This window comes from Castor canadensis, chromosome 6 (genome assembly GCF_047511655.1).
Source record: "Castor canadensis chromosome 6, mCasCan1.hap1v2, whole genome shotgun sequence".
Classification (NCBI taxonomy): domain Eukaryota; kingdom Metazoa; phylum Chordata; class Mammalia; order Rodentia; family Castoridae; genus Castor; species Castor canadensis.
In genome coordinates this window covers 22057210-22084751 of record NC_133391.1, presented here as the reverse complement: position 1 = coordinate 22084751, position 27542 = coordinate 22057210, and the positions used below count along the sequence as shown (strand labels likewise).

General features: G+C 36.3%; 1 protein-coding gene across 16 annotated transcripts in view; it reads right to left on the bottom strand.

Moving 5' to 3' along the window:
* The window catches only part of Abcc9 (ATP binding cassette subfamily C member 9), a 135159-nt gene that overhangs the window by 101461 nt on the left and 6156 nt on the right, over window positions 1–27542 (bottom strand). For 12 of the 16 annotated variants that reach the window (XM_074075895.1, XM_074075894.1, XM_074075903.1 and 9 more), the window contains exons 4-11: window positions 25433–25574; window positions 22959–23080; window positions 11511–11677; window positions 10899–11141; window positions 6907–7101; window positions 4580–4732; window positions 3988–4143; window positions 1014–1148 (exon numbers count right to left, since the gene is read on the bottom strand). In XM_074075895.1, the coding sequence (XP_073931996.1) occupies window positions 1014–1148; window positions 3988–4143; window positions 4580–4732; window positions 6907–7101; window positions 10899–11141; window positions 11511–11677; window positions 22959–23080; window positions 25433–25574 (1313 nt within the window). Of the gene's footprint in view, window positions 1–1013; window positions 1149–3987; window positions 4144–4579; window positions 4733–6906; window positions 7102–10898; window positions 11142–11510; window positions 11678–18186; window positions 18209–22958; window positions 23081–25432; window positions 25575–27542 lie in introns of those variants that run through there. The other 4 variants (XM_074075905.1, XM_074075906.1, XM_074075898.1 and 1 more) reach the window with 2 other exon arrangements.

The window sequence follows — 27542 nt, the reverse complement described above, 5'->3', positions numbered from 1 at the left end:
TAAGTGATAGAAACCACTTGTGTGACAATTAACTGGTTTGTCCCAGTGGAAATACCAGTTTGAGAAATAATTCTGCCAGTGGCAGCATCTCTACATTTTATGCCTGATTTACACCCAGTGTCACTGATTTAATCAAGCTTTATTTCTAAATATGCTGCCAACAAGCTTACTATTAGCAAATAATTCTTTAAAAGAAGCCAATTCTAGCTCCAGTAAAATCATTTCGTGGCAAACTGAGCCCACAAAGGGTCAATGATTGGACTTTTCCCTCCTTCCCAAGTTGACCGTGAACACATTGAGGCAAAGCAGCTGATCCTTAAATAGGTCAATGCAACTTGATAGTCATCACATGTTCTGAGTCTACCTTAGAGAAATTTAATTTCAAAAGCACCAAATGTGACCCCTCACTTGTTCATTGATTCTTCATAGATTTCATGCAATGATCTCAAAGTACACTCAAGAACAGATCCTGTCTGGGAGGGCTGGTACCAGTGGGAGGGGAGAGGATGTGGGGAAAAGGTGCAGGAAGGTGAATATGGTGCAAATTCTGTATACAAATGTATGTAAGTAGAAGAATGGTACCTGTTGAAACTATTCCAGGAATGGGGGGAGGAAGGATAAAGAAGAATGATGGAGAAGGTGAATTCAAGTATGATATATTTTTGTTATATTGTAAGAACTTTTGTAAATGCCACAATGTACCTCAAGAACAACAATAAAAAGAATATCCTTTGGAAAAGTGATTGAAAAGATGATCCAAAAGCTTATCACTTCGTGGGACTTAAAAACATCAAGAACTGCATTTTCAGTCTAAGATAGTCAAGTCTTTCCATTCCACTTTTAAAAATTGCTTTTGCAATACAAAAAAAAATTACACATTGACTACCTAAGAGTTGAAATGAAATATAATGATTTCTAAATTATCTAAGTGACATGTCTTAACTTCCTATAGTGTGAAAATAAAACAGCCTTGCTAGAGTTTCCTAATAAATTTTCCAAGAGTAGTTACTTACAAGAGTGCTCTTCTGAGCCTCTGCCAACTTTGTGGCGATGAAGTACTGAATTGGAGCAAGGAGCACAATGACAGCCGCACCAACCAATGCACTTGATCCAAGTAAATTATAGAGCAGAATCACTCCCATTATGATCTGGGAAGAGAATCATATGGAACAGGGAAAGTGAATGGGGCTGTGGGAACCACTGTAGAAGAAGAAATCTTTCTGTGAAAATGTAGTATTTCTCAATAAATAGATTAAGTTTATTTGGAAGTCATCTCAACTGTGACAGCTGGGGTTTACTATAATTTATTCAGGGAAGGCTAAGAGTTGGGAATCTCTTTTCAGCATTATGATTTATATAACTGGTGTCAAATCAATTTATTGCCTAAAATTTCAGAGTGGCTCTGTGATGATTCTAACCTTATGAAGAAGGCTTCAATTTTTAAAGGGACATGAAAAACTTAGAAAACGCTGTCATCTACCATAAATTTGACATTCCCTAGTCTCTTGAAATTGCACCAGCTTTTCAAAACTATACAAATGGCAAGTAGAAAGCAGCATCATGAGTGAGTAAAGATGGTTGTTTGTGGACTGCAGCTCTTTACTTACTTAATGACAAGAAGGAGAACCAACCCAAACTGTGAAGAATCAAAGCTGGTTCTCCATTCTAGTTCATCTATCTTTTAACATTTCCCAAAGCTCAAGGGTAAGCTATTTATGCCTATCCTCTCTGGTCTGCCACTTGCTTCAAAATTCAGATTCAACCCTACTATCCTCCTTCCTCGAATTCCCCCTCCCCCTTCCAGAAGCTCGATTTATCATGGGTCAAAATGTCAATGAATGAACCACACCCATGAAGTTCAAACATATAATCTATGCCTATCTGTCGATGATAACAGCTTTCTGGTGTCAGTGACATGTTTACTGCCTAGCCAATAAGGAATTTAGGGAATTACAATCAAAAACAAAATATTCCTTAAGGTCACTCAAGATGTAATTATTCAGTGCAACCTGGGACTTTTGTTCTTTATAAATCACAACATACAGGCAACTACCTAATTGGTCTATATATGAATACATTTTGATAAAATGAGGCAAAGTATAGATCTTACTTTTATTCCATGTACTATGTATGACACACATTTTTACTTGACTTTCTATTAAAAATAAAACACAAAAAATTAAATTTAAAAGTAGCACATATTTTATTTTATGTAGTTTAATAAATGTAGTGCATGAGGATATGTTGTAGACTGTATAAATTGAGATCTACACCTTAAACTCCCTCTACAGGATGAAAAACTTGAGATAATTAAAAGTATCATCTCTGACAGTGAAGAAAAACCCAAGCATGTGTCTTTTGCCATTTTTACCCAATGGGAAAAAACTACATATCTTTACTAAAATGCTGTTTTACATAGGAAATAACTAAGTAGCCTTCAAGCTTGTCTGCATTCCCATCACCCTTAAAGACTGGCACTTTGTAATGTACTAGCTACTGAAATAAAGGACTGGATTAAAGCAATTGCTACAGTTTAGAAATGCAATAAGAAGGGAGGTTCTGAGAATATAACAGAAATGAACTTGTCCAAAGTACACTATACACATTTATGGAGTCATCACAGTGAAACCACCTTGTATTATTAATATATGCTAATAAAAATTTAAAAAACAATAAAAGATAGAAATGCAATAAAAGAGTTTGTCAAAATGGAAGGGTCAGACCTTGGCTTTGTGACTTGTGTGAATTTGGACAATTATCAGTGACAATAATCACTGACTGCCTGTGAGCAGCTGGGCATTGTTGCTAAATAATTTATACATATTGACTTATTTAAAATGGACATATCTCTGAACTTGAGGTGAATACTCCTATTATTCTCATTGTATAGCCAAGCAAAGTGATGCCTGGGAGGTTAAACAAGCAGAGATCAGACATCTGAATCCAAGCAGTGTAACTGCAAATCCCACCTTCTTAACCTATGCCTCACACTTCCAGTCTCATTTTCTTTGTGTACAAAATGGTATAATAAATTTGGAGGCTACTTAAAAAGCTAAACATTGATCTACCATATGATCCAGCAATACCACTCTTGTGGATATACCCAAAAGAATGTGACACAGGTTACTCCAGAGGCACCTGCACACCCATGTTTATTGCAGCACTATTCACAATAGCCAAGTTATGGAAACAGCCAAGATGCCCCACTACTGATGAATGGATTTAAAAAACATGTTATTTATACACAATGGAATTTTATGCAGCCATGAAGAAGAATGAAATGTTATCATTCACTGGTAAATAGATGAAATTGGAGAATATCATTCTGAGTGAGGTTAGCCTGGCCCAAAAGACCAAAAATCATATGTACTCCCTCATATGTGGACATTAGATCAAGGGCAAACACAACAAGGGGATTGGACTTTGATCACATGATAAAGCGAGAGCCCACAAGGGAGATATGAAGATAGGTAGGACACTTAAAAAACTAGATAGCATTTGTTGCCCTCAACGCAGAGAAACTAAAGCAGATACTTTAAAGCGACTGAGGCCAATAGGAGAAGGGGACCAGGAACTAGAGAAAAGGTTAGATCAAAAAGAATTAACCTAGAAGGTAACACACATGCACAGGAAATTAATGTGAGTCAACTCCCTGTATTGCTATCCTTATCTCAACTAGCAAAAACCCTTGTTCCTTCCTATTATTGTTTATACTCTCTTTTCAACAAAATTAGAGATAGGGGCAAAATAGTTTCTGCCGGGTAGCGAGGGGGTAGGGGAGGAGAGGGAGGGGGCAGGGGGGGCAAGGGAGGGTGTGGGGGAAGGGGGGAGAAATGACCCAAACACTGTATGCACATATGAATGAAATAAAAATTAAAAAGGGTATAATAGTATTAGCATATTCAACAATCCTTCACTTATCTAGTTAAATATCTCTTGCTCTTTTTGCTTTATTTCCAAACAAGAATCTTATTTACATTTATCTACCTGAACAGGCATAGCCCAGAGATTGGGGCACAAAAATAGGAACCACATGAGTTGATTAGTTTCAATGGCAACCAGGTTGTTGATCTGTCCCAGGGTCATCTCCCCCATAGATAAATTAGATGTAGAGAGCCTAAGGATTTTATTGTAGATCATGGCCTGCAAGAAAAAAATGTACATAAATCTCTGAATCAACTGTGCATTTATTTTCATTGAAATAAATGACATTTTAAAATTTTTTAAAGAAAATGAAAATAATCCTTTAAGGTAGTTATATTAAATCTACTACTATTCCTGTTAGCATAGTTGCTTTTTTGCCCTCAGTTAAATGAGAATTTATTTTTTCTAGCAATAAATCAAAACTTACATTCATCTTTAAACATAAGTTCAAGAACAGACATAGGGACAAATAAATGCAAGATTTCTAAATATTTTCCTTAAATGTTAGTTTTAATTCAATGGGTTTGTCAACTCTTTCTTTCATTAAGCAATCCCAGAAGTGTTGTTGCTGTAATATCGAAATGAAAACAATAAACCCTGAAGCGTCTACCACTCCCAGCACTGGATGGTGCATGGCATTTTCGCCTGTACCCACCAGCAGAGCTCCGCGGAGGTTGATGCCAGTCTGTATGGTTACATAATAGGAAGCCTGCAGAAATGTCCTTTGCAGAATAAGGGCCAGGAAGAGAAGCACGGCTAGAACATAAGGATTTTCAAGAAATTCCTTTGATGAGAGGGTTTTGGAAATCTTGTCATAAAAGGAAAAAAGAAACAAATTAAAACTAGTTTTTTCATTTACCAGATATACAGTCTGATTTATTAAAAAATGCATGATTTTTAAATATAAAAACTCAGTGTCCTTATAATGCAGTGTATAACACACAATAAGGCAATTTTGGCCTCCCCTGTAATGTCTAAAGATACAAATGAGACCTAGATCACTGCACAAAATTCCAATCAGATTTTTAAGATTTCTAGAAATGCCTAATCCTAGAAGAAAAGGTGACTTTCAACTATAAAAAAAAGTGAGTGTATTTCCTGCAAATATAAATTCTACCTTAGTTAAATGAGCAGTAGCTTAAGGAAAAGAAGTTAACTTAGACTCTAATTTAAAAGAAGAAACCACAAAACTGAGAGCTGGTTAGCAAGACTGATGGAACAAAAATACAATTTCTATAGCCTTATTATTTTTAAACGATTCTTTTAAAAACTTTTTCTGAGTTTCATTTATCATAATTTATATTAAATAAATTATATATTATAAAAGTAGGAAATAATGATTTCACTTACTTGACAATTCCAGACATACAACATGACTTATGAAAAATTGTCTTAGTAGAAATATGGCTAGCTCATCAAAATATATACAAAATTGTTTGAGTTTTGTTTGTAAAAATAGCATACGGTAACTTGTTTGATAAAAAAGAAGGAAAGATAAGACTCAAGTAAGCATGTCATAGCAATGAGTAAATTCTTCATTTTTTTATGATTGAGATCTAGTAAAATTCTACCGCTGGTCCCTTCCTCATCTATCATGGTGATATATACAAACCTACAGGCCCCATTCCATCTCAGAAAAAAAACAAGGTTACTATGTGAGGGAAAAAAGGGTGGTAGAAACACCCTGTGTGATTTCAGACATCTGCATGTAATTAGGCCAGCAGGACAAAACATCATAAAAGTGTATTCGATGGTGAAAATATCTGATTCACTTTAATAATAACTAAACGTTGCAAATATCAATGTCTAGTTATCAATGTTAAACACTATGTGTGCAAATATGACCAGTTCACAGTCATTGTGTTTAAAGAACTTATAACCTAGCAGGATAAGCATGTCCATACATACTGCATGCTTCATTATGAACAGCATAGATAATGAGTGCCAACATGAAGTTAGAGAAGCAGTGGGGAGTCCCGAGAAGGGTCAAATTCCAACTAGGATGATCAGAGAAAGCTTCACTGGTGCGGTCGCACCTAATGCAGACTTTGATAGTGAATGAAATTTTAATTAAAAAAAAGACAAGCCAATCCACCTGGGACAGAGATTTGATCTGTTCAGCCAGGGAAATTAATTCTTATCTTAAAACGAGCCCAAGCTGGTCACAACACAGACTCTCTTCAGGACAGAAAACAAAGTATTATGCATTTATAACACCAAATGCATAGCATTTGCTACTAACAGCCCCCAAGTAGAACCTAATAAAGCAACATATGACTTGCTCTGATCATTGTGAAACAGTGTGGTGGCTTTTATCATGTAAGAAAAGAGAAATGCATAATATTATAAACCACACTGCTAATAATATTGGCCACAGGCTTTTTAAATGTTGACTCAACCGCGCCTCATGTTCTCATGCATAAAAATTCTTTAAAGGATTGCTATAAAGATCAAATAAAATAATAGATGTTAGCAAAATGCAATAGTGCATGTCTGTAATCCCAGCTACCCAGGAGGCACAGGTAGGAAGACTGTAGTCCAAGGCTAACACCCTATCTGAAAAACTAAAACAAAAAAGATTTGGGTGTGTGGCTCAGGTGGTACAGCACTTGCCTAGCAAGTGTGAGGTCCCTAAGTTCAAACCCTAGTACCACCAAAAAAAAAAAAAGTTAATGAAATAATCAATGTGAAATGCATACACATGGTTCCTGGCACAAGATAGATGCTTCTCAAATATTTGTAGGCTCTGAATCTGAGAAATAATTTTGCTTGCCAGATACATTTATATATAAGTATATATATGCATATTTATATACATGATTTTTTTCTGCAAGAAAATTATTGTTTTATTTTTTAAAAAACATTCAACTCTCTGTAAATAAGTCTATTTGAATTACTCAAAAAATTGCGTTAATAAAAAGTGACAATTACACCAAAATCAGACAACAGTATGTTTTCTTTTCAAAAATGCCATGAACTCACTCCTGCTGAGTTATTTGCCCCATTCTGGGTGTCATTCACCCGCTGAACAATGCCAGAAATACAGAGAGGTCCAGCAAAGCCCAGCAAGTCAGCCAGGTAGCGGAATGTGCTACTCAGTAGAATGGGCCGTCCAAAAGCTCGGTACATGGCAAGCCATATAGATGGAGTCCGATTTGGATGATCTGCGACTTTTTTCTGAAAGAAAGAAAAAAGCAGGCCAAAGTAAAACAACCTGGATCAGCAGTTAACCTCAGCAACTATGAAATTCCTTCTGAGAGTCCCACAGATATTTTAAAATCAAATATATAAATTTCAATATAACATGCATAATTCTGTCTCTGCATTTTGTGCAAATAGCAGGTTCTGAATACACCTTAAGAAAATAGACCAGATCTCTAAACTGAAGAGAACACCCACAGAGTGGGAAAAAATATTTGCCAACTATACATCAGACAAAGGACTGATAACCAGAATATACAGGGAACTTAAAAAACTAAATTCTCCCAAAACTAATGAACCAATAAAGAAATGGGCACGTGAACTAAACAGAACTTTCTCAAAAGAAGAAATTCAAATGGCCAGAAAACACATGAAAAAATGCTCACCATCTCTAGCAATAAAGGAAATGCAAATTAAAACCACACTAAGATTCCACCTCACCCCTGTTAGAATAGCCATCATCAGCAACACCACCAACAACAGGTGTTGGCAAGGATGCGGGGAAAAAGGAACCCTCTTACACTGTTGGTGGGAATGTAGACTAGTACAACCACTCTGGAAAAAAATTTGGAGGCTACTTAAAAAGCTGGACATTGATCTACCATTTGATCCAGCAATACCACTCTTGGGGATATACCCAAAAACTGTGACACAGGTTACTCCAGAGGCACCTGCACACCCATGTTTATTGCGGCACTATTCACAATAGCCAAGTTATGGAAACAGCCAAGATGCCCCAGCACTGACTAATGGATTAAGAAAATGTGGTATCTATACACAATGGAATTTTATGCAGCCATGAAGAAGAACGAAATGTTATCATTCGCTGGTAAATGGATGGAATTGGAGAACATCATTCTGAGTGAGGTTAGCCTGGCCCAAAAGACCAAAAATCGTATGTTCTCCCTCATATGTGGACATTAGATCAAGGGCAAACACAACAATGGGATTGGACTTTGAGCACATGATAAAAGCTCTAGCACACAAGGGAGGGGTGAAGATAGGTAAGACACCTAAAAAATTAGCTAGCATTTGTTGCCCTTAACGCAGAGAAACTAAAGCAGATACATTAAAAGCAACTGAGGCCAACAGGAAAAGGGGACCAGGAACTAGAGGAAAGGTGAGATCAAAAAGAATTAACATAGAAAGTAACACACACGCACAGGAAATCAATGTGAGTCAACTCCCTGTATAGCTATCCTTATCTCAACCAGCAAAAACCCTTGTTCCTTCCTATTATTGCTTATACTCTCTCTACAACAAAATTAGAAATAAGGGCAAAATAGTTTCTGCTGGGTATTGGGGGGGGGAGCGGGAGGGGGTGGAGTGGGTGGTAAGGGAGGGGGTGGGGGCAGGGGGGAGAAATGAACCAAGCCTTGTATGCACATATGAATAATAAAAGAAAAATGAAAAAAAAAAAAGAAAATAGACCAGATGAAAAACATATCCAGTAAGCCTACCTTATTCATGGATTCATACATGTAGTTTTGACCAAGCATGGTCAAAAAATAATAAATAAGAAAAATCAAAAGAAATTTCAAAACCAAAAACTTTTAAATTCCTATTCACATTCCACAGCTCAGTTGATGCAGAAAAGCTCAAGTTCAATGCCCCGTTATTACCACTTGTACTTAAATCATTGCGTGATCTGCTGAGTGTTTCCCTGCCCTTCATTTTGTGAAAATAAACCTCCCAAGAAGCAAATGTGCCTCAAAAGCAAGGTCAAAGTTATGGTAATCCTCCCAAGCCAAAAAGAGCATGCAATATGCTTAATTTAGTGAAAATTTGAGATTTGTTGAAAGGCAGCATATCTTTAACAGAAGTTGGGTGACTTTATGGGAAAAATAAATTAAGCATCCACAATACAACACCTTTTTTTCTTCAATAGTGGTCTCATTGGAACCATGTACCCACAATACCAAGGGTTTACTGCAGGCCACTTTTCCCCAAAACTGCATTATTCTTAGTTGTCAAAGGATGACATGAAATTCTTAAGGCCAAAATCACTTTAAATTCCCTTTGATTTGAAAAATGTGTATCTGTCATGAATATTACCAAACAACATCGTGTGAAAAAAAGAAGGCAGTAGGTTATGACAGACTAGCCAAGATTTCTGAATTATAGAGATTTCCCTATCACATTATTACAAGCTAAAACAGATTATCCTAAACTCAAATTGTTTCTCCTCCAGGTTTCCCCATCTTTATGAACGGTAGTCAGTATTTTTAAAATTATGGTAGGCACATGTTTGCTTGGTATTCCTCAAAGAAATGAAGCACACGTGAAGGCATGTGTGCTTATGCCAACTCATGTCTTCGCACATGTACAGCATTGGTTGTAAAGATTGTAAGACACAAACAAACATTATTATGTCTTGGGGAAAAAGCTGGTAAAGTGTGGCAAGGAGGCTAACTCATGGAATGGAGTTCAATTGTGTTTCATATTCAGTTCCTTGTCAGAGGGAATAATTTCATTAGTTTCTAGAGTTTATTGATATATGACATTAGCTCAGTAAACTGAAGCTAACCCATGTTGTAAAAAACACTAGAAAGTGTAAGGTATTCTTGGTGTATATTGTGTATCTCTATATCAGCAGAGGGCTTTAAAAGGTTTTATGTAATACTTTTCCCAGGGGGAAACCAGAGAAATGACTCACGTTCGTTTGTAGTAACTGTTTCCTGCAAGAGCAATTTCCTAACACTAATTTCTGATATGTGAGGTCATTTTCATCATTTACCATAAATGCTTGTTGATCTTGCTATAGAATAGCCAAAAACTCTTTAATTGACCCTTCATTTGCTGCTTCCTTCCAGTATTGTTACTAATATTTTAAATAACCCAGATACTTGATGAAGATTACAATATAAAAAAAATCTACTCTTGTGTATATTATACATGACTATTAAGAATGATAATAAGACAAAATGAAACTATCCAAAGTTTCATTTTAAAAGTTTAAAACTTTTAAAACAATTATTAATACACAACAGAAGGAAAGTACCAAAAGAAACCTTTTTGTTTTTTTGGTAAGCAAGCACTGTACCACTTGAGTCACGCCCCTCCAGCCCTTTTGTTTTTATTTTGTTTTTGAGATAGGGTCTCACTACTTTTGCCCAGGATGACCTTGAACTCACCCAAGATCCTCCTATCTCTGCCTCCTGAGTAGCTAGGATTACAAGCATAAACTACCACACCCACTTCAGAAAAGAAACAATTTTAGAAGTAAGTAGATGGAAACCAATTTAATTTAGTTTCCCGAGTTTGAACTATACTGTCCAAATTCTTAGATAATTATTTTAATTCATAGTGGCTATTAGTGTATATGATCTATTTGAACTATTGTGTCCGAATTTTTAGGTAATTATTTTAATTCACAAACAGGGGCTATTAGTGTATATGATCTATTTGGCCTATATGTAACAAAATTATTCACAAGATGCTGGAGGAAAAATTTAAATTCCATGGATTGTTAATATCATACCATCATTGAACTTAATTTTTAGTTTCTACTTGGTCACATGACCTAGAGAAAAGCCCATGCTCTGTTAATCCTTCCTCATGCATTCACTGGGCAGCTAATGTACTGTCACCATCTTCAGAGGCTCTTCTACTCTTTCCTTGGTGGTCCAAACAACAGGACTCAAAACCTCTGGGTAAGACAGACAGGGGAGTCTACTCTTGCTGAGCCACAGGCATTATTTAAGCCTTGGACTTTTATATGTAACAAGCCTATTCTCTGTAATTATGGACAAGAAAGACAGATACTAAATTACCTTTTGTTCTTCATATGCGTCCTTCAGGCAAACGTAATTTGTTACTGCCCTCATTGCTATTGGCAACTTTCCAATGGCCTTCAGATCAATAGGCTTCTTATGAGCAGATATGATGAGGGTGTTCATCCACCAGTATGTGGCTTTTGACAGTAAGTTCACAAATGGTTGAAGAAATCTCACTCCCAGATCCTGGAGGTCTTCTGGTGGCTTCACTTTCTGAGGATTCATGAAGAACACATACCTCTGTGGCAGGAGGAATTCCACAGTGCAAAAATTAGCCTAACGCTCTTTCCGCAAGCTAACAAAATTTTAACCTTTGTACATTTTCGCTTCAGGTAGCCAAGATTAATATTTTAGTGCTTCCTTCCATCCCTTTCTGAAGTATTCTTTGAAATGTTTCCCTTTTGTTTTTGCTGGATTAACTAGCTAAGTGCCAGAGTTTCACATTAAAACCAGTTGGGGGCAATTCTAAAAATTAATTAGCCTGTTAAAAGACCTGTCATTCAGTAACTTCATGAAGATTTTTATATTATTTAGATTTTAAAATATGTCACTAGCACCACTATTGAGTCACTGTGTTGACTCAGTAAATAAACATTGTCAGGTACTCACTCTGACTCTGATGACGTTGATCTCCACAGCCATTAGGAGTCCATTCAAGATGACCATCATGCCTGTGATGCAGAACCGCAGGTCGGACACTCCCCACCCAGACTGCCAGTACTTCACCAGTTTGATTGTCTTTGTAATAAAGGCCATTACCCAATACAGGAATAAGGCTACAAAAAAAAGAGAAGAAAAAAAAAAAAGATGCAATCTTTCCCTGATGCTTTTTAAAACTTTGCTAACATTCTAATTAAAAATATGATGCTTTTTAATAACAAAGGCAAATTTAAATACTATTTACAAATAATTTTAGTTGGTAAGAAAGTAACATGTTTTCGTGTTATAGGAGTTTTAAATTAAAGAAATGATGAAGGATGAAGGAGGGGCAAGTTTCACTCTTCTGCGTGGGAATACTGCCAACAACATTTACTGAAGAGAGACCATCCTTTTCCCCTTCCCGCTGTGTATTCTTGGTGCCTTTGTCAAAGCCTGTTGGTTGTAATGAACAGGTTATTTCTGGACTCGCTATTCTGTTCCATTGCCAATCCATGTGCCAATTACATGCTATTTCAATGACTACAGCTTTCTATATATTTTGAAGCCGGTAGTATGATGTCTTTGTTCTTTCTGCTTAATACTGCTTTGGTTATTTAAAGTCTTTTTTGCTTCCATATGAATTTTAACAAATTTTGTGAAGAATAGCATTGGTATTTTGATGGGAATTGCATTGAATCTGTAAATTGCTTTTGATTATATGGACATTTTAGCAATATTAAATCTTCCAATTAATTAAAGTATGACAATACCTCAAAAAGTTTGAGGACTTCCACTCTTTTTCTTTACTGTTGGGCTGAGTGTGGGTACATTGTGGCATTTAAAAAGTTTCTTACAACGTGTCAAATACATCATCTTTGAATTCCTCCCCACTCCACTGCTCTCCCGCATTCCCCCTCCCTGATTCCTGGAACAGGCTCTATAGGTATCATTTTTGCATTTACATACATGTGTATACATTGTTTGCACTTTTTCAACCTCCTACCCCTTTCCCTGCCACATCACCCCTCCCACTAGTGCCGATACCCCCAACCCAGCAAAAACATGTTCTGCCCTCCTGTGCTCTGATTTTGTAGAAGAAAAATCATAAAAGATAAAATGAGAAACATGACATTTTTCTAGTTTGAGACAAAGACAGCTATACAGGGAGTTTTCTTGTGTTGTTCCCATGCTTATATGTATTACAGTTCCAGTTGATTCCCCTCTTCCAGTCCTCTTCTCTCCTCCCTAATCTGCTTCCCATGTTGGTCCCAGCCAGTTTAAAATTTCTATACTCATTCCTGTACAGTCAGCACATCTACCTCATCCAAGTTTTTGGTTTCCTTCCCTTGCACTATCCCTCCCTTGCACAGCCTCCCCTTAGTGTGACCCATGTCCCGTAATGTTACTTCAATTGTTTTAGGTCTATAATCTGCATATGAGGGAGAACATATACAGAAGCTTTTGACCTTCTGAGCCTGGTTAACTTCACTTAAGACGATGTTCTCCAGTTCCATCCATTTACTTGCGAATGACAATTCATTCTTCTCTGTGGCTGAGTAAAATTCCATAGTGCATGAATACCATTTTCTTAATCCATTTATCAGTAATGGGGCATCTTGGCTGTTTCCATAGCTTGGCTATTGTGAATGGTGCTTCAATAAACATGCAGGTTCCTTTGTTCTAACCTGACTCACATTCCTTCGGGTATATCCCTAGGAGTGATATTGCTGTATCCTATGGCAGATCTAGTTCTAGTTTTTTAAGGAGCCTCCACACTGTTTTCCATAGTGATTATACTAGTTTACATTCCCACCAGCACTGTATGAGGGTTCCTTTTTTTTTTTTTTTTTTAAGGAGAACTCAGTAGAAATTTATGAAATAAAAGCATATCTTTACATTTCGGGGACGAAAATATTTTGAGCAATGAGAGATCTAAAGAAGAAAAGATCATGACAAGGTAAGTTTTGTATTTGATAATGACAAATTTTGAAATTTAAAATTAGATATTTTTCAAATCCTGAATGCAGGACTAATACACATATAGAAAAATCTTTAAAAATTTTTGACATATTTTAAATGTAACTTAATTGGAAAAATATTTTGAATATTAACAATGCTAATTTACTGTTTTGAATATTTTAATCAAAATTATAAAGATGCATAAATTATAAACAGTAGATGAATACAAGTTTATTCTGCTTGAAGTGATTTTATTTTATTTTATTTTTTTTTTCATTTTTCTTTTACTATTCATCTGTGCATACAAGGCTTGGGTCATTTCTCCCCCTGCCCCCACCACCTCCCTTACCACCCACTCCACCCCCTCCCTCTCCCCCCCCTCAATACCCAGCAGAAACTATTTTGCCCTTATTTCTAATTTTGTTGTAGAGAGAGTATAAGCAATAATAGGAAGGAACAAGGGTTTTTGCTGGTTGAGATAAGGATAGCTAGACAGGGAGTTGACTCACATTAATTTCCTGTGCGTGTGTATTACCTTCTAGGTTAATTCTTTTTGATCTAACCTTTTCTCTAGTACCTGTTCCCCTCTTCCTACTGGCCTCAGTTGCTTTAAGGTATCTGCTTTAGTTTCTCTGCGTTAAGGGCAACATATGCTAGCTAGTTTTTTAGGTGTCTTACCTATCCTCACCCCTTCCTTGTGTGCTCTCGCTTTTATCGCTTTTAATTATCAACCCTTTAACTCCTTCCTCCCTCAATGAAACTTCTTGAAAGAGTAGCTTTTCCTTGACACCTCCATGTTCTCATTTTGTATTAATTCTTCAAAGCACTGAAGCCTGACTTTGATTCTTTTCCACTTTAGCCCACATCCTCACTAACAGTTGTTGTTGGTAGTGTTCTAACAGGAGTGAGGTGGAATCTTAGTGTGGTTTTGATTTTCATTTCCTTTATGGCCAGTGATCGTGAAAATTTTTTTCATGTGTTTTTTGGCCATTTGGACTTCCGCATTTGAAAAAGTTCTGTTCAGTTCAGTTGCCCATTTCTTTATTGGGTCATAGATTTTGGTGGAGTTTAGTTTTTTGAGCTCTCTGTATATTCTGGTTATCAGTCCCTTGTCTGATGTATAACTAGCAAAGATTTTCTCCCACTCTGTGGGTGGTCTCTTCAACTTAGAGGTCATTTCTTTTGTTGTTCAAAAGTTATTTAATTTCATGTAGTCCCATTTGTCTGTCCTTTCTTAGTTGCTGAGCCAGTTGTATTCTACTGAGGAAGTCCTTGTCTATATCTATGGCTTCCAGTGTATTCCCTGCTTTTTCCTGTACTAGCTTCAAGGTTTCATGTCTGATATTAAGGTCCTTAATCCACTTTGAGTTGATACTAGCACAGGGTGACAGGCAGGGATCTAGTGTCAGTTTTCTGCAGGCAGATAGCCACTTTTCCCAGCAACATTTGTTGAAGAGGCTGTCTATTCTCCATTGCATGTTTTTGGCACCTTTGTCAAAAATTAGGTGGGTGTAGCCACATGGATTCATATCTGGGTTCTCTATTCTGTTCCACTGGTCTTCATATCTGTTTTTGTGCCAGTATCATGCTGTTTTTATTGCTACGGCTCTGTAGCATAGTTTGAAGTCAGGTATTGTGATACCTCCAGCATTGCTCTTTTTGCACAGTATTGCCTTGGCTATTCGCAGTCTTTTGTGTTTCCAAATGAACTTTAGAGTTAATTTTTCAATCTGTGTGATGAATGTCATTGGGATTTTGATGGGAATTGCGTTGAACATGTAGAATGCTTTTGGTAATATAGCCATTTTTACTATGCTGATTCTGCCAACCCATGAGCACGGGAGATCTTTCCATCTTCTGCAGTCTTCTTCGATTTCTTTCTTCAATGGTTTGTACTTTTCCTATAAAGGTCATTTACATCTTTTGTTAAGGTTATTCCTAGGTATTTGATTTTTTTGAAGCTATTGTAAATGGAACTGTTTTCCTATATTCTTTCTCAATTTGTTCATTGTTGGTGTTTAGAAAGGATACAGATTTTTTGTAAGTTGATTTTGTATCCTGCTTCTTTGCTGAAGTTGTTTATGGTGTCCAGTTTTTTGTGGAGTTTTTTGGATCATTTAGGTATAAGATCATGTCATCTGCGAATAGGGATATTTTGACTTCTTCTTTACCTATTTATATTCCTTTTATTTCTTCTTTCTGCCTTTTTTTTCTGGTTAGAAATTCCAGAACTCTGTTGAATAGGAGTGGAAAGAGTGGGCACCTTTGTCTCATTCCTCACTTTAGAGGAAATGATTTCAGGTTTTCCCTGTTAAGTATGATGTTGGCTATAGGTTTGTCATATATATCTTTTATTATGTTGGGGTATATTCCTTCTATTCCTAATTTCATCAGAGCTTTTATCATGAAATGGTGTTGAATTTTATTGAAGACTTTTTCTGTATCTATTGAGATGATCAGGTGGTTTTTGCCTTTGCTTCTGCTAATATGCTGCATTACATTAAATGATTTGTGTATGTTGAACCAACTCTGCATCCCTGGGATGAACCCGACTTGGTCATGGTGAATGATCTTTCTGACATGTTATTGGATTTGGTTTGTCATTATTTTATTAAGGATTTTTGCATCAATATTCATTAAGGAAATTGGCCTGTGGTTCTCTTTTTTTGGATGTGTCCTTGTCTGATTGAGGATGAATGTAATACTGGCTTTATAGAATGAGTTAGGCAGTGTTCCAGTCCTTTCTATTTCATGCAAAAGTTTAAGGAGGGTTGGTATTAGTTCTTTAAAAGTCTGACAGATTCAGTGGAGAATCCAACAGGTCCTATACTTTTCTTTTTGGGGAGACTCTATGCTGCTTCAATTTCATTGTGTGTGATAGATCTGCTTGGGTGGTTAATATCCTCTTGGTTCAGTTTTGGATGGTCATATGTATCTAAAATTTGTGAAGACTTCCATTCTAATCACATGTGATAGATCAGATGGGAAGTTGTAAGGGACTTTCAAATAAGTATAATCTATATTCTTCAGAATTTATGTGCAATTCTATAGGTCTTTAAAGTAGCTATATCTCGATCTTGTTTTCAAGAGCCCTGATTATATGAAGAACTCAGAACTTGATGTCTGTGTAACTTAGCCAATAAAGGTAAGAGTGTGGTAACTCCCTGGTGTGTGTCTAATGGGATCTCCCTGGAATTATCATGAGATTTATGTAGCTGTTTCTGTTTTACAGGTCCACATTCAAATATTAAATAACTTTTCTCATGAAAATCATATAAGACACCACACCCATCTGCAAAGCACAGAGAACAATGATCCCACAGAACAAACCCAGACCTCGAGTGGTTAGGCCAGTAATCTACACCATGTCATAACCTTGGCCAGCACTTTCCAGTAAATATGACTTTTTAGAAGCAGAGACATTCCTAGAAATCTGTTGGCATGGATTCAGTCTGTTTTGAGTTTAAAATAAAGGTCATTACAAATGAATATAGGATAAGAAAGAAGAAATCTAAAATACACTTAAGGCAATCCAGTTTAGACAACACTTTTCAGAGTCACAAACGTTAAGAGTGATCACAGCTTCCTTAGTAAAAAAGTGCACATTGGTATTTGAACTCAACATATATCTTGTTTTAGCTTAAAATACATAAATGATCAGAATGGACTTAGAAAAAGAAAACAGGCCAAACGGTATATTGTTCACAGAGAGTCACCTTAAATATTGGAAATAGTAGATTGAAAGTAAGTAATGGAAGAACATATAAAATGGTAGCAGCAAACATAGGAAATCTAGAGCAGCCATATGCCTACCAAACCAATTAGACTTCAAGACAGAGTATTATCAGAAGTAAAAAATAATGACAAAGGGTCAGTTTTTTAGAACGATGCATCATATGTGCATATGCCTGGTGAAGGCTTGCAAGATCTGTACACTATCAACCATCTTTAATTATTTGATGTTTTACCAAATGCAAATAAAAATACAACCAAGCCAGGTGCCAGGGGTTCATGCCTATAATCCTAGCAACTTGGGAGGCTGAGATTGGGAGATTTTTGAGGCCAACCTAGGAAATTAGTTCATGAGATTCCATCTCCAAAATAATCAAAGCAAAATGGACTGAAGGTGTGGCTCAGGTGGTAAAGTGCCTGTTTTGCAGGTCCAAAGCCCTGAGTTCAAACCTCAGTCCCACCAAAAAAAAAAAAGCCAACATCTTTTAGATGCTTTTGGTAGTGATATAGACCATGCGCTCACTCAAGAAGCAAGGAGCAATAAGACTAAGATAACAGAAATCATATAGCATATTATCACATTCTGATAACTATGTAATTAAATTTAAAATCAAGAGTGTGATGGCTCACACCTGTAATCCCAGCACTTGGGATACTAAGGCAGGAGAATCATGAGGTTCAGGCCAACCTGGTCTACATGAGATCCTGTTTCAGAAACATCAAAGCAGCAACAAGAACAATAAGTCTATTAGCTTTCTATTGCTGCTTATTGAACTACAACAAACTTAGCAACTTAAAGCATCATGTATTTAACATCTCACAGGTTCTCTGGGTCACAAGTCCAAAGCGTGAGTTAACTATGTCTCTGCTTCAGGTTCTGACCAGGCAACAATCCGAGTGTTGACAGGCATCTCAACAATGCCTCAGCTAACTGGAACTCTCATCCTTGACATACCCTATTGGTTAGAAGCAAGGCACAGGTCCCACTCACACTCACGTGAAGAACATCACATAGGACCTGAACAGAAGGCAAAGAGATCATAGAGGTAACCTTTGAGTCTTTCTGTACAACAAGATATCTATAAGTCACCAAATATTTGGAAACTAAACAATGTATTTCAAGTGATCCACACATTAAAGAAGAAATTCTAGGTAAATTGGAAAAAATTTCAAGTAAATTACAGAGAAAATGCTACATAGTTTTATATTAAGGAATTCAGCTAAAGGAAGACTTAGGAGAAAAGTTTTCAGTTTTAGATTTTTATTTTCTTAGAAAAGGCATACAATCAGTGGCCTACATTTCTACTTTAAAAGCTAGGAGAACAGGATCAAAGAATAAAATTAATCCAGATTAGAAAAGAAGTATACCTGTTTAGAATATAGATTTTTTCAAAAAAGATGGTAAGTCCCAAGCTAGATTGATCAAGAAAAGGAGTGTACAGATGACGAATATTAGGAATGAAGAAGGAGCTATTCTTACATATTCTACTTATGTTGAAAGGATAGCTTGGAACTATCATGGAAAATTCTTTGACAACATATCCAAAAACTCAGATAAAATAGAAAACTGCCTGAAAATGTCAACTTACCAAAACTGACATAAAAAGAGATACCTAATAAAAAACTTAATTCAATTTCTTTTAATTCTCCCTTAGTCAAAACTCCATACACTCAGGTGGTGAATCATACTCAACACTGAAAATAAATAAAATTTCACACACTCTTTCAAAAATCAAAGCACAAACACTTTGGAAATCATTTTATGAAGCCAGTATAACTCAAACTATGAAAATCTGGCAAAGATATTGCAAGAAAATAACAAATCAATATCCCTTACCACTTAGATGTGAAAAGTCGGGACAAGTAAAATCTAGCATGTGTAATATCATGAGTGTGCATAGTTAATCCCAGGAATACATTGCTTATTGCCTCTTTAATGGGTCAGTGCAATTTGCCACCAGAAGATGGAGGAAAAAAAAGACATTAAATACAATTCAACACCTATTCGTGATTTTTAAAAATACTATGATAAAGTTTTAAACAGAAGTCCAACTAGATAAAAGTGTTCTATGAAAAATCTACAAGCAACATTATAATTACTTATGAAAGAACAACTGTTTTTCCTATAAAATCAGATACTAGAGAAGGATTTCACTCTTACCACATCTTATCTGGCATTTTATGGGAGGTACTAACTAGGGAAATATCACCAGAAAAGAGAAAAAAAGCATAAAAAGCTTGGAAAGAAAAAAAGTGTGTCCCTTTGTAAAAGTATATTGGTTTACACAGAAAATCTTAAGAGTATGGCAACACAGTAACTAGAAGTAATAATTGAATTTCCAAGATGACAAGCTGCAAGGTTGATATTCCAAATCAATTGTATTTTATACAATGGCAGAAATTCTTGGAAAGTGAAATCTGAAATACAATTCCCCTTATAATATCAACAGGAAAAAGAAACTGGTGATAAATTTAAAACATGTGCAAGACCTCTATACTGGAAAATACAAAATATGGGTAAGGAGCTGAGAAAAGACCCATATAAATGGAGAACGGTTTGAGATTCCATGCTATCAAGATGCAAATTCTTTCCCACTGTGTTCCACATGGTTGCTGAAATCCCAACATAATCCCACCAGGATATTTTTTTATACAAATTGTTAGCCTGAATCTACACTGTATCTAGAAATGCAAAGGAACAAGAATATCCAAAGCAGTCTTTAGAGAAGAGCAAAAAATGTGTAACTTGGAATACATGACCTCTTAAACTCCAAAACTACAGTGATCAACACAAAAAAGGCAATCATCAAAACCATGAGTAGATCAAAGAACAGAAAGTAGAGCCAAGAAATAGATCACAATAAATAATAATCCAAATTAATTTTTAATAGACTACCAAAGCAGTCTGCTTGATAAATGGAAAGTCTATCCCACAAATGGTTGTGAAACAGATGGATATCTGCTTGTAATAAAAAAAACCTGATACCTGCCTTACATCACATACACCATTACTTTAAAATGGACCAAAGTTCTTGCAGCAATAAAACTTCTAAAGAAAAGCAGAAGAAATTAAAAGATTACTTAAGACACAGAAAGCCATAACTGAACACAAGAAAAAATGATAAACTACTATATCGAAATTAAAACCTTCTGTTCACAAAACACCCTGTTAAATAAAAGAATTTGAATGTCACAGACCAGGAGGAAAACACCTATCTAGTGAAGTACTAGTATTTTAGTATATACAAAATATTCCTACAAAGTAATGATAAAATGCAACTTAGTATTTCAAATGGGGAAAGTTTCAAAAGCTACTTCGTAAAGAAAACAAATGGCCAATAAATTTATCAAAAAGTCCTATATCATTAGTCATCAGGGAAACACAAATTCAAAACACATTATGTTATTTTTACAGCCCACCAGCATGGCTAAATTAGACAGACCAAGATCACCAAACCCTGGGGACAAATGGAACTGGAACTTCTATATAGTGTTAGTGAAAATATAAAATGGTACAACCACTCTGGTGTCTTACAGATACAAGCATTTATTTACTTAACCCAAGACACAGAAATTTAACTCTGAGGTATTTACACAAAACAAATAAATACAAAAAGACTTGCACAAGAACATTGGTAGCAGCATTTTCTTTTCATGATAGCCCAAACCTAGAAACACTCAAGTGTCCATGAAGAAAAGGAAAAAATGGTAACATATTCATATACTAGACCACTATCCAACAAGTACCAGAAGAAAATATTCATGCTGTAAAAAAACATGCACAGAGAGAGAAGCCTTACATAAAATTGCTTAAATTATTTGATTCAATTTATGTGAGATTGTAGAACAGATAGGCCTATCTATGGTGGGGGAAATTTGGAAAAGATGCAGCCTGTGTGCAGATGTTTCCTTGTGCAGGGAACGGTGGGAACAACTTGGGAAGGAGCAGAAAAAACACATATGGTTATTGCTCTGTTTTGGTAGCGTCACTAAAGAGTATGCATTTAGCAAATTCAGGTTTCTTTGCTTCGGGTATGCAAATTTTATTTCATGAGAATAACTATAAGCAAATATTCTAACTCCAGTTAATATTTCCACATATGCATGGTGAAATGTTCAGGGCTGAAAACACACTTGAATCTGCAACTTACTTCAAAACGCATCTAAACTAAGACGGAATGGTGGATGAATAGGAGAATGGAAAGATAGAGATGTGTGATAAAAGAAATATAATAAAGCATAAATTGAAGAATCTCAGGTGATGGGTAAGTGGGTAGTCACATAAATCTCTCAGTTTTCTGCAGGTTTGGTGACTTGCATAATAAAATGCTGGAATCAAATTACCAGTTTCATGATCTCAAAATGAGTGATATTTCTAGGTTCAAGTTTTTCTCTCCTAAAATAATAAGAAAGTTCAACTCTCTTATCTCTATAGATCCTTCTAGAAATATGGTCAAATTATGCCCTGTCTTATATCTCATAAAAATTGTACCTAGATTCACATTCAATTTCCTGCAAGTTATTAAAATGTGCTTTCCTTTCCATCTTGTAAGTTCTTTAGCACCATTCACTTTTCAGATATGTCTACAATCCCTGTCCCCATTTTTTTCCTACTGCCACTTGTCAATTTCACTCCTTTTATGCATATTCAGATTGCTATGACAAGATCTGCCCATAATTTTGTCTATTTATCAATTCAGATTTTGACAAGCATTTAAAGTTATATATTTAACCCTATCTTTTTTATTAGATAGCCTATGCCCAATCTTATAACGTGAAACAACATAGAATTGATCAGTATTCCCATGCACCCATTTTAAACATTAATAGTCTCTTGACAAATAAATAAAACATTATTTGTATGCTTTAACTCTTTCTTTTCCTAATTTTTCTATCAGTAGTCAACATGGTTTTCATCATGTGACAATTAAACGAAATCTGTGAAACTCAGGCAGTTGTAAGAATTCATTCACACACACTCACACATATACACATGCACACACATACACACTCTCCCACACTCATATATATACACACACACACACACACTCATACACAATTCTGTCTACAACTTTACAAGGTTCACAGGCCCCTGAAATTAATCCCTGATCCATGATCTATACTTTCATCTCAGCTGTGTTCAGGAAATTGAAACTGAGGAACACCAGGATGAGTCACAAAACTGAATGCAACTCGTTGGAATGAGATATTATTTCAGCCTAGGTCCTGCTTCTTGAGACTGCATACACCTCTGCACTCTGTGCTGCACAGAGACTTCTAATGCCTCCAAAGCAGTTCTGAACAAATGTGGTGTTCCCCCAGCATCCACAAAAGCGTGGGTCTTTGGAAGATGCCTTGGGACTCCAAACCAGGGAGAAATACATGGCACAGGAAGAAATGGTTTGGTCACAGGCAGCATAGGGAAGTGCTCTTTTGTGACACCAATTCTTAGGGTACAAATTCTACGAGCCCTAAGGCTCGTTCCTGATAGTTTTCCTGCCACACCATGAGGGGCATTTGTTAGAAAACAGATGTCCTGGAGGACTGGGGATTTTAACAGCCTGGAGCATCTCAGCTTCTCTTTGAGCCCACATTTATTGAGATTAATTATTGGAAGATTAGTTATTGTGCTTCCCCCACTCTCTACCTACTTGGATATATTTAGTGTGTGGAAAGAGACAAAAGAAAAAGCTCTTTGGGGAATAAAAACCTTGGGGTCATACTTACCTAAGAGTAATTTAGGGAAATTCGATGTTTCAATGTTGTGATAGTACACGATGGATGTTGTAGTGGCAACAAACCCCATCACGGCAGGCATGAAGAGGTGCAGGTGCCTGGACCCCCGCCGTCTGTGGAGAGCGCAATGGAGTCAGTGTCTAAAGCAGAGAATTTCTCATTTTGTTTACATTTTTTTATTAAAGTTCACTCCCAGCTATGTTTAAAACACTGAATGCAATAGTGGGTGCTAAGAGAATATATAAGGGGAGACAAGGTCGTGGTGACACATTCTGCTGAAGGGTTTATCCTAACACAGAGGTATGGGCAAACTAACCAGTTCTTTAAATGCTTCTAACAAAGGCATGGTCACACACACCTATAATCCCAGCTACTCAGGATAACTAAAATATACAAGAGCTGGGGGCATGGCTCGAGTGGTATGGTGCCTACCTAGCAAGCATGAGACTCTGAGTTCAAACCCCAGTGCCACAAAAAATATATATAAGCATATATATAATATATATATAACATATATATAATATATATATAGAATCACATATCTATATACATTGCATATATACGTATTATTCAGCAAGAAAGAACTGCCGAAACAATTTAACGATTAACACAAATGAAAACAAATGAATCTGAAATCTAAAGAATTTAAGGAGGATGCTCATTTCTTTGACAGCGTTCTTAAATTCTGTGGCTTTCAGTGGTTTCTCCATTATCGTTAATTTACTCAAGGCAACTATATTGGCTGGTCCAGACAGGGGGATGTAACCATAAATAAGATACAGCATCTTTGGTCACAAAGTCAGGAGTCCACTGGAGCCATCAATAGCACATAGCAAATTACAACACAGGTGAAGAGACTAGGAGCACCCAGGGCTGGTGTTTGGGACAGAGAAAGCTTTATGGAGGAAGTGACTGCTAAACTGAGTCTGAAGAGTGAGGATACTAAGAGGACAAAGGAAGGAAGACAGTTCCAGACATAGGATCCAGATATGATGCAGGGTATTGTAAGCAATTCAGCACAACTATAAGACTGGGTTTTATTGTGATGCATGGTAGAAAGACCTCAAGTCCATCTGTATTACCAATGCCAAATGGGAAAGCATTTACCTTTTCTCAAATGACAAAATTACATAAATAATATAGAGAACAGAGGACTAGTTGAAGACTGGGGGAAGGGCAACATTTGAGGAAGTAATTCAGAAGTGGTATGGTTGACTGTGAGGATTGAAATTCAAAAAAAGAATGCCCAGGTCAAGGTGGTAGTCCAGCACTTTATAGACAAAGAACAGAAGGTGTAAATGCAAAGAAACATGAGACAATGCAACATGTTCACAATTCTAAGTAGTTTGATCTTCTTGAACTAGGAAGTCTAAGATAACTTAAGCTATCATGAAAAGCTTGGTATGCCACAGTAAGGAGTGGGAAAGTCTACTTGCAGAAAACACTGTAATACTGTAATAGGTGAGAGGTTGGTCCCGTGTGTGTTTTGAATGGATCCTTCTGTACTAATGCAGATGATAGACTTTGTAGGCAATATATGAACTGTGGTGGGAGGAAGTGGAAGGAGGAGACATAGTCAGGAAATGATGCTGCATATGGGACATGTGACATGATAAAGGCCTGACCCATGCCTGGACAGCAGTAACATAAGGAAATAATACATTTGGAAAAGGTTAATTGTTAGAATAGGCAAAACTTTAATAGTATTAGTGTGTGAGGGTGATGGTGATTGAGAGGTAGAAAATAATTTTTAGGATGTTTGTATGGCCAAGTAAGATTTTATGAGGACAAGTAGAGTGGAGAAAGGAGCCTAAACAGTTTCAGTGGGGATGTGTAGATTGTGAAGATGTTTAATAATCAATTATAAAAGCCTTTGTAGCTGGTGCAGTGGCACACCTATAATCCCATCATTTGGGGGGTCAAAACAGGAAGATCTATGAATCCCAGAGCAGCCTGGGATAAATAGTGAAGAAGGAAGGAAGAGAGGAAGAGAGAGAAGGAGGGAGGGAAGTGGGAGGGAAGAAGAAAGGAAGGAAGGAAGGAAGGAAGGAAGGAAGCAAGGAATAGTTAGAAAACTATTTCCCCCAGCTTATGTTCAACTTGATCAATACAATTCATTATGTTTGTCTAATACAAATTTTCATAAGAAGGACAGAATTCTCTTAAAAACTTAGGTTAAAGGCAAATCCTGATTTTCTACCTTCTTTTGCCTTCATTTATGGATCTATCCTCAATATCTTTGAAAAGAAATGAATGTGCACAAGTCACAGAGATGTGAAATTGTGTTATTAGAGAAATTATGCAGTATCACAAAATACATGACTATCACATAAAGTGGGTGGCAAATTCTGGTCCTAATGAGTTATGTCTCAAACATTAAAGGCAATTTGTGTTCTCTTAGCTACTAGGAAGATCAGTGTCCAATTGATATACTGTAAAGATGTTAAAGAAATTGTGTCACTTACGAGTCTGACACTATGCCTTCTGCAATTTCACAAACATGCACAAACAGGAGAGCAAACGTCAGAATCCATCTCAGGTTATGACCAGGAAAATGAAGCCATGTGTTGTGATGAATTTGCACTTTTGAGCTTTGGCTCCCCCACCCTGAAAAAAAGAGAGAGAGAGGGAGAGAAAAGTAAAAACAGAGGTAAGTGAAAGAATCAATTATAACCATGGATATAATTTACATTATCATATGCTTTGGGGAGGTTCCTGAAAAGTTAATGCTTCCTAGGATAACAGGGAAATTCTGAGCTATTTTCATTATAGTAAAAAAAATGACAATTTCAATTAAAATTTGCAACACTGCCTAGGCAAACACATTAACATTTGTTACACTGTTCAGGAAGCAACCGCAGGGTTCTATTTCATGCTAATCAGAAGCTCTTACTAACAGCCTTTTGATGCACTCAAAGAAAACAGATTAATACTTGCAATGACAAAAGAAATTCTGTATCTACAATGTTTTAAAGCCCGAAATCTGGGGGTGAGGGGAAGAACTAGCAAAAAAGACATTTTGTGGTGCTAGGATACAGGAACCGCTAGTTGAGTCTACTGCACTGGGTCACGTGTGTATCACGTAAGTGAAGTGATTACCCGTGGCTGCACCAGCACTATTGCCACAGCATGCTGACACTTCTTTCAAAGAAAGCTAAAGTTTTGTTCACTGAGCTTTTAAGCAGGTTCGAGAACATTGCAAGTTCACCTTTGCCCATCACTGAAGAAAAAAACTCAATTATCATTATAGTAAAATTTTGATGGTTTCCTCCCCAAACCACAGGTAGAATAATAGCACTTCACTTATGGTGTGCTAGGAAAGAATGCACTTTTATCTTCTTTTGTTCCCCTTGTTTCCTCATTTTCTGACCCTAGAAAAGTCCAACATATGTCAAGAATGAATGAGGATTTGTGCTTGAAATGTTGCAGAAAAGAATTCACAGATACCTATATCTATACAGATATATACATGTATATACAAAGATATGTATCCTGAAACATTATCTGAGAAGAAAATTAATTCATGACTTCCTTGTTTCCAAATGTACGTCCTCACCGAAGTTAAACTTAACATATTCTATTGGAACTTACGCTATAAACTCTTTCAGGAAATTCTGTGTCTTTTCTGCAATGTAGTTTTCTTAGCTACTGACACTTTGGGATTTCCATATAATTCCTTTCTCAAGTGGCTGATGTCACAAATGAACAGTCATTATGTTTCTCTGTGTCCCTTTGCCAGTCTCCACTCCAGTTCCTCGCTATTTAAATATTCTTGTTGCCAGCCTCTGTGCTGGGATTAAAAAGGGAATGTCATGGTCCTGGCTCTCAACAACTTAACTGGATGTCAAAAAATGAATTATTAGTTGTAGAACCACAGGGGAAAAAACACCCATATTCTACTTTCTTTTAAGGGCATTCTTAATGCCTTGTGAATAACACTTCATAAATAATGACTAGTGTTTCTACACGTGGCCACTCTGTCCCAATATGGTGTTTATACATATGACAGATAATCTTTGATTTCTGTGAGAATGTCAAATACATGGTGTCCTCTTAATTCATATTTGTTAAATGAATAATTAAAAGCACACAAATTATTTGCAAAGCTTTTTAAAAAGTAAATTCTTAAATGATGCTCATTTTCTTAAGAAAACTGGTCTAATAATCCTTTTACTTATTTTTGTGATGAAAGACCATGCATGGGAACATTGAACACAGCATTTCAAAACAGTGGCTACATCTCGTGAAAGGATAAGAATGCAGGAGGGAGCATCTGAACTGCTCCAAAAAATATATATCAACAGTGGTAAATATTGTATATATTATATATATATATATATGCACACACACACTATTTTCTTATGTCATCTATGATATTTTTATCTATAAGTCTTTTTTGATGTGACTGTTTTTAACATGCTAAAAGTAACAAGTTATAAAAAAAAGAATGCAGGAAGGACAGGACCAGGAAATGGTACTCAGAGGGAGCCCCTTTCATTCCTATTTTACATTCTTTCAGATGAGTGGAGGTAGGTTCAATGGGTATTTATTCTAGTAATATAAATCCTTTTAGAT